This window comes from Gavialis gangeticus, unplaced genomic scaffold (genome assembly GCF_001723915.1).
Source record: "Gavialis gangeticus isolate Ggan-Ray unplaced genomic scaffold, GavGan_comp1, whole genome shotgun sequence".
Lineage (NCBI taxonomy): Eukaryota > Metazoa > Chordata > Crocodylia > Gavialidae > Gavialis > Gavialis gangeticus.
Window position 1 is genome coordinate 174343945 of NW_017729032.1, and position 8729 is coordinate 174352673.

General features: G+C 37.7%; 1 protein-coding gene across 1 annotated transcript in view; it reads left to right on the forward strand.

The window, feature by feature from the left end:
• Nucleotides 1–8729, forward strand: part of FRMPD4 (FERM and PDZ domain containing 4) — a 590635-nt gene that overhangs the window by 553881 nt on the left and 28025 nt on the right. The window contains exons 6-7 of the mRNA XM_019525199.1: nt 5651–5755; nt 7749–7856. Of these exons, the coding sequence (XP_019380744.1) occupies nt 5651–5755; nt 7749–7856 (213 nt within the window). The remainder of the gene's footprint in view (nt 1–5650; nt 5756–7748; nt 7857–8729) is intronic.

Sequence of the window (8729 nt, forward strand, 5' to 3'; positions counted from 1 at the left end):
CCTGTAGAAGTGAGAGCAGGGAGTTGGGGGGTATGTGCCAGGCACCCAATCAAGGATGGCCCCCACTCAGCTGGGCTTGGCAATGGCTGGCAGGTTAGGAGGCATGTTTGAGTGCTCCCTGCCTTCTGGCCTTGCCTGCACAGGATTGTGTGCCTTTCACAGCTGAAGAGTGAACATGAGTTCCATTCATTATCAGTGCAGTCTACGCAACTTAGAGAAACCTGCGTAGATTGAATTGATTCTGCCTCAGGCTTTTTGACTGTTTGTACTTAGCCTGAGTGGGCAGTTTAGCTCGTGGCTAGGCCTTGCTGTATTTAATTTGCTTATTGACATTACATGCTCTTCCACATAACTTGTTTAAATCCCCTTCCAGTTGACATATTTTATTTATTTGCTAAACTTAGACTCATGTCACAGACTTAAGGGACAGGCAAAAAGTCAACACATTTTGTGAAAGTAAAAAAATCATGAAATTCTTAATACATTTTTCCCTCTTTCCTGCTCCACTTGGAACATGTTTCATTTCATATTAAACTAAAGACCAATTCTAAGCAATCAGCCATAGCACACCTAATATTGAAATGGACTATATCCCAATATGTGTATTCTCTAAATAATTCTGTTCCCCTCTGATTTGATGCACATTTTTCTCAAGTGCCTTTCTCTTCTTGTTTCTCTTTTCTTAGTATGATAACAACATTTAGTCTAAGGTTTTTTTCATGCATCTGTTTTTTTTACCTGTAGTCTCTTATTCAGCTGAATATCAATTTTTCTGAATATCGTTAAACATAGATTTTGGCACTAGCCCTGTCGCCAGCAAGAGGACTCTGAGGGGAGTTATGCAAAATTGTAGAATGCCTGTAAGATGGACAGCCCTCATAGCCAATCATCAGTGAGGGGCAGGGCCACTGGGCCTCTCAACCAATCAGAGGCATTGGACGCCTGCTGTACTCCACCCACAAAAATGGCTGCCCAGCCCTTGGTCTGCCCACAAAATTGGCTGGCAGCCACCTCGACTTTGGTAGACCCTTATTTATATTCAGTGATAACAGTTTCACTTAAGACAAGACGTCTCTGTTACAGTGATCTCTAAATTCTTTATCTGGCCAAGACATCTACAAGTGCAGACTCTTTGAGGTTGATAGGGCACCACATGAGCTTAAGCTTAAGCACTTGAGTCTATGTTTTCCTTTCTAGGATCTGGACTCTTGGGATGTGAACTTGGACCCCTTTATACCTTTATAAAGTGAAAGGTTTCAAAAAGAGAGTTGCTGGTGCAGAGCTCCTGCCCTTTTGAAACTTTCCCTTATTGAAAGGTCTCCAAACATTTGTGTTCCCTTACCTTAGGATTGTAATATCCACTATGTTGATTAGGTGAGGTATTCAGTCCTTATTCCTCCACTTAAAGGATAAAGTGAACTGTTACATGTTACCATTATGTATTAAAGGCACTTAAAATGTGAACATCTAAACTGGGGCTAAGACAATGAATTGAAACTTATGCCACTTCAGGTGAGGGTTAACTCTGGGTCATGCTACCCAGCTCATGTCTGCTCCATGGAAATAAAATGAGCAATTTGTAGTCTTCCAGCATCCCAGGACTCACTGCTCCCAGCCTTCTCCATGGACAAACTTACCACCCTCCCAAACTCCTCTGCTGATGAGCTGGTACTGGCCTTAGCCAACATCACCATCTTCCCCCAGTGGGTGTGACCCCAGCCCACATGGTACCACTCCAAGCACCCATTGGTATTCTCATGGTATGCCTCTGTTGCTTGAGCTCTCCAGGCAAAAGGCTTAGCCCTCTCCTGGGAAAGCGGTGTGCCCAGGGAGGATGCACACTCCATGCTCCTTGCAGCTGCATATTCCCCAATGCTAAACCTCAGTGGTCCTGTGCTTTCTCCCACCCATTACCTACCCCAAAACAGGAATAGGCAGGGCAGAGAAGCCACATCACCCATCAAGGTGTGTGACCAGGAAAAGCCAACAGCTCTTGGCGGAAATGGCCAGGCAAGTAGGAAAATTTCAATTAAGTATGAGTAACTACAGTTAATTAATTTTTTTGTGGCTTTTTCCAGGCTCCAGGCAAAAGGTGCAGCCCTATCTGGGGAAGGCTGAAGGGTCTGGGATCTGGTCAGGATGGCTGTGATTGGGTCAGCAAAGGGCAGTGCAGCCCGCTCTCCCCAGCCTTCCCCCGCAATCTCAGGACAGGAATGTGGGCCCTTAAGAGCCCTTTTCTTTAGGCAGTTCATTAACTTCATCCTACTTTATTAACAATTCATTAACATATGTAAGATTCTTTGGTCTTTTTTTTTGGTATTTTATTTTTAAAAAATGCTTACATATATATGAAGGATTTCTTTTGGAATAAAAGGAAGTCTGTGGAAGGAAGCCACAGCACATATGCTTCTCTGCCTCCTCAACCCCACTCCCCCCATGCTCCCCTAGAGCCAAGATAGAGCCCAGGCATCCTGGCTCCTAGCTACACCTGTTTGACAGCCTTCTAGTGCCATATAAGAGGTGTGCCGGTCAGAGGTGGTATTAACCCTTAACATGTGACTGCTCACAGCATGTTCTAACTTAAATACCATTTAACATTCATAGATTTGGCACATGCTAATTGTATAACAACACCTTGAGATATCATATAAGTGTCTTGGGTGTGCTGCTGTTGACTGGACTATCGCTAAAGTTGCCAGTGTGAATAAAATCCTAAGCCACAAAAGGAAAGGCATTTTTATTTAAATCTGCTTAAAAAAATCTGAACTCATAACAAATGATTATTATTGGCACTGGTTATGTTGCACTGTTATTTAGTTGGTGTTTATATATTCTGATCCTCCACTGAAATGTATCCTCCCATTTGCAAAAGTAATTCTAATTAGGATGCTTTTATCTGAGACAATGCACATAGCTCACAGTGACAAACACATTGCATTAGTGTAAATACCTCCTGCTTAAGGTCATTAACTGAGAATAATGACTTCCATTTGGCTTAAAGATGGTGCATCAGAAATAAATGAACCTGCCACTCAGTGATCCATTAATCAATGATATGCTCAGGCTACAAATATGAAGACATTAAATGGAAATCACCTACCGCATATAGCATCTGCTCTATTACTGGCCTTAGTTTATTAAATATATGAATTGTAAAAGTCTAAGGAAAAAAAAGGTATTAGTATATTTTTTCTTTTAGAAACAGCTGACTATCATTTATGGTCAAATTTTGAGAGCCTAGATGATACAGATATGAAAACAATGAAGTATGTATGCAGTTGTATGGTTAAATGCAGAAGCCACAATGTTATTACCAATCCTTAACTGTTTCTCTCATCTACATGGCAGGGCTGTTCCAGAACATATTTCACTGGACATAAATGGCCCCAACTTCTGTAAACCTACCCAGACCTGCCCAAGAAATCTTGGAAGTCAGTGTCCCAACAGGTTCTTTTCCTCCACTCAGATAGCAGGAGGAATAAGATGAAGGAAACCATAGGTTTAACAGAGCCTAGAGACATGCAATGCCATGCTCAGGGTTTCTACCCAAGCAGTCTGTTGGGATACAGAACCTCACAACTGACCTTTCAGGCTTACCAACCATACTGGAACCACTAGTGATATGAAAACACAGTTAAAATGCCAAAGCCCAGACCTTTGAGATGCTGGATGGAAGTGAGAAAAACCTACAGAGCAGTTGGCCAATTTTGACATATAGGAAAAATCCTTGCAAGCAAAGCTTGGCAATCAGCATGGCCCCCCCCAGTATCGTAAAAGAGGAAGCTGGAATCTCTTTGATTTTCCATTAATAGAATATGTGCTCATATTTTCCATAAAGTGTCCAGATGAAATTCAGGGAGGATCAAATCTTTCTTTGTAGGTCAAATCCTGGCTGGGGTATTGGCTGATGATGTATTTCTGTGGCAGGCTGGTATTTGCCCAGGCTTCCCTCCATTGTTCTTCACTGCTCTTGTTATCATCATAGAGCTGCTTGGCATATTTGCAAAAGGGTTTTCTAGATTTGAGCTATCCAGTGGTGGCATGGTAATATCCTTGTTGGTTGGGAGGTTTGGGTTCCTGATGGCCTTATGGTAATGAGGCTATTGAGAAGAGTATTTGTAGAGAAACCAAAACTCAGAGTCTTAATTTCCTCAGGAACTTTAAGAGTCAGATTTTGACCATCTGAGCACTGGAGTTCATGGTGTTAATTTCTGCTCAGTGTACTGAAAAAAGAGCAGTTTTCCAGCTAGCTTCTTCTGCTCTTTAATATGTTAGCTGATGTCTAGTAGCCATAAGAAGTTGGGTGTCTCAAACAGAAGAAAAATACTGAGATAGGCTTATGACTAAAAAAGTTAAATTTTGGAGGAAAAGTTTTTCTGCTTTTGAGAGGCAATGGCTTTATATCCATGATAGCTACTTTGAATTGTTTGCAGTGATGGTGACCAAACCATAACACTTGAAGTTTCTCTGTCATATTTGACATTTCTCAAATAATACATTTATTTAAATAGTGGACTATACTTTAAATTACAACATTTAATTGTATGCTTATTTTATTGTATGCTTAAATTGTTTTCATTTTTATGCTTATTTTGTGTGATATTTTCAACCTTCTGGAGGTCCTAGTATGAAACCTGAGTGCTTTCATGTATTGTTTGCTCTCAGCATCTCTTTGAAGTATCCAGAAGTATATTTAACAAACCCAATAGAGACAGCCAAGGAGAGTGATGTTGAGCCAATGGTGGTATCCATTAATTAAAAGATCAACTCAGAATTAGAGAGCTGTGGGCCTTGTACTCAGATAAGTCAGGGGAAGATCACAATTCTGGATATTATGCTCTGCAATGTGATTTTATGGAATCTTCCCTGGAACAAGAAATATTTTAATTGCTGAGTATTACTGATGTTCGAATCTTTTCATGTCCATCTGTTTAACTGTCCTACTAGCATTTGTTGCTGAACCCCTTTTAGTCTCATATGTGTGTTTTCTGTCATATAACATTATTGGTAGACAACTTACAATCACAGTTGTCAGAGTGGGTAAGTGGTGGTGTACTGTAAGTTTCTAACACAACCTTTCACATGATATATGTGGAATATAGGGCAAACCTGCCAATTCTTCATGAGTGTTCTGGCCTGAAATATGAAATGAATGAATGTAATGCCACTGTAATTGTAAAACTATTTGAGACTTTTTTGGGGTAATATGCATGTGTGTACATGTTTATGTGTATAGTTAATCATTAGACAATACAAAGTTTTCCATTCCTTGTTTCAGTAAAGGGTCACCAATGATCACTGGTCAGGATTTACTCATGCAAACAAGCCTATCTGACAGCAATCATTGAAAAAGCCCTATGAGAACTTCCCATTAACAATGAGAGCACTTCATGTTGCTCCAGTCTGGTCACTGAATAAGCTGCAGCCTATCATTGCATGCTGCTTTGTTTGCTTATTTTTTCCATACCTCAGGGAATACTATACTATGGTTTGATTTAATGTCCATTATTCAATTAACAGTGCTCAGAGTATATTGTTGAATACCTAGACTATCTGAGATATAAGAAACACAGATCACTCAGGCAGGAAGGATAAATTATAATTTCAGAACTATGTGATATATTTTATTGTCTTTGTTTCTTTCTTCAAGTCTCCTAAATCAGCATTTATCAGTGCTGCAAAAAAGGCAAGATTGAAGTCCAACCCTGTCAAAGTACGTTTCTCAGAAGAAGTCATTATCAATGGCCAGGTGTCGGTGAGTACCAATCATTTTAACTTTAGGGATGAAATTGAGGTTTATCCAAAGACATTCCATATAGCCAAACTTACATAAAGAATGATTTTGCCGGTATCATGGAAAATATAAAAGGGTCTTCCTGACTCTCAAGTTTTGGATAGGCACATTTTTTTAAATTTCAGAATAAATAAAAGCCATTAATAAGACTCAGGGCATTATGCAATTGTCCCTTTTGAATTAAAAATTCCAATAAATCCAGTTAATGTGGCTTGTATCTTAGTTTAGTACAACATAGCTTTACTTCTATAGAATTGTTGGTTTGGGTTTTTTCTTAAAGGAGTTTTTTAACTAGAAAACATGTAAGTGCCAGTGAAGTAGCGTGTCAGCAAAATAGATTGCTACTAACTTAAACATCTCTTTAAAGCAAAGCTTTTTAAGATGAACTTCTAGTTTGGATGTGTGTTTTTATAATTTGCCAGAAAATAGTGACATTGAGACTCTTTATTCATCTTTCTATTCATAGAGTCAAATTGTAAATTTTCTTTTATTAAATAGGCAATTTTGCTTTCACAAAGCAATAACTGGTTTCTCTATTTTTGTCCATGTTCTTATTTTCATTACACCCCTCTTCCTGGATTGTTTTACTGTAAAGTAGCAGTAGGTATTGCTGTTTGCGAATGATACCAATTGCGCATACTTCACTGCTGGCAATAAAGAGAGCACTATCTCTTTATTTATTTATTTATTTATTTATGTACACTATCTTGACTCTATCTTAGTAGAGTTCTGTAATGTAATTCTGTGGATTAAAATACAGTAAAACAGATAGTTCTCTATACTTAGAAACTATATTCTCAATTTCAAATTTAAATCCTTACCTCTTTTAGTGTGAATATTTATTTGCAGAGGCCACAATAGTCAGTAATTTATTGTATGTCACATACTCTTATATTTCCAGAAAAAAAGGCCAGATAGTCAAGGAAATGTTTTCTTTTACATTTATTTGGCTGCTTTGATTTTTAAATGGATTTTTTTAGCTTACCTGAGGAAACATTATTTGAGATGCATATAGTTCCATCTGTATAGTTTTCTGAATCCCAAAAATGTGTGTTACTTCTTGGAAAGTTATTTGAGGGGAGCCTGAACAAAAATCCCAGGTACAAACATCTCCCATGTACAGGTGTGCAGAATCCAGCTGTGGATTCTTGTTATACCCTTTGGCCACATCCCTAAAATGCTGTATGCTACATAAAAAATAATTGACCCAATGCGTCCCTGATGCATGTTTACGTAACTGAGCAGAGTTATACCAGGAAAGTATTTGACCTTAGCACATTTGATTTGACAGTTTGAGATAATAATTGTCTCCATGTCTTATTATATAATATAATGTGACAGTTATGTGATAATTTCCAAGTAGACATTTTTCTGTTTCTGTCTGCATAAATCACACTTTCTTGCAAAATACTATTTTAGAAAATAACATAAAAACGCTGGAAGAGTATCACTTTTAGTAAATTTACAATTTAATGCTGAGTTTGTAGCATTTGAATAATTTTTATTTATCTTTTTCAATATAAAAGAGGTTTCATAATGAAAATCCATGTGACAAGAAGAAACTGTTGTTTTTTTCACCTACTCAATTGTCTGCAGCTTGAAAATATTGATTTATTGAGAACAGAGGACTTTCAATATAGTACCATTAATAGTTGTCTTTGTAATAAAGTCTATCAATTACTGATGGAAAACCTAATTTAGTACCACAGTTTCAGCATCAGTGACATTCAGTCTAATCATTGGTAGGTCTCTGACATACAGCTCTGTTCCATACCACTAGAGTTCCCCCAGGATAGGCGCTGCTAATTCTGCCTTGAATTTGAGCCAACAACTTATTTTCAAATGTCACTAGTCTCCACTGCTGTAACACCGTTCTTCCCTATAGAATATAAATTCCATTCTTCTAATTGCAAGCAAACTAGGGTTGTAATCTGATTCACTAATTTTTTGACAGGAAACAGTTAAGGACAATTCACTTCTTTTTATGCCAAATGTTCTGAAGGTATATCTTGAAAATGGACAAACCAAATCTTTTCGGTTTGACTGCAGCACTTCAATAAAGGTAGGCAAATCTACCAACCTCCATAATGCATGTGTCCAAGGATGACATTAAAGCATTCTGCAAGGTCTTTGTGATAAAAACAAATTCTCCTGTAAGAGCATGTTCCTTCATGAGTGCCTTTGTATCCACGAGCAGTTAAGAAGTAATAATATTCTGCTCTGTATTTCTTTCCATAAAAACATAATGTAGTGTCAATGAAGCAAAAATAAGGGTGATAATTTTAATGTGACTGCAACTTAATTAAAATTGCATAGACCTAGCATCTTGATTTGCTGCCAAATGGCAGCATGATTTGTCAGCAAAGTCAGAAGCCAAGAAGATTAAGATGTTTGCTACTAATTGAATATCATCTAACCTGTCGTCCAGTGAACTTGGGATGGGATATTGCAAGGTTTTAAATTGTTCATATCAGTGTATTGTCTCCTTGTTTCTATTGCATATTTCATAGAAAGGCTAAAGGTAAAGTTATGACATATACAATTAATGCAAGTAAAGAGTAGATACTATGAAACTTCATTCTATACAGCTTCTTTTATCACACTTATCACTGGCATCCTGGCTTTCTGAGATAAAAAAAAAAATCCCCAATTTTTTAGTTTAAAAAAGTAACCCCAAATCCACATTTTTCTTTGATCAAAATTAAACACTAGTGATACATACATACATATACATACATACATATCTATCTATATACATACATATATATCTATATCTATACATGTAAGTGTGTATGTATGAATGTATGTATGTGTATATGTGTGTGTGTCTGTGTGTGTGTAGTGGTGTTTCATTTTGATTATGGAAAAATGTGGATTTTGGGTTACTTTAACCTGAAAACTGGGGGAATGGGAGGGTCAGTTGGTATAGCCAACC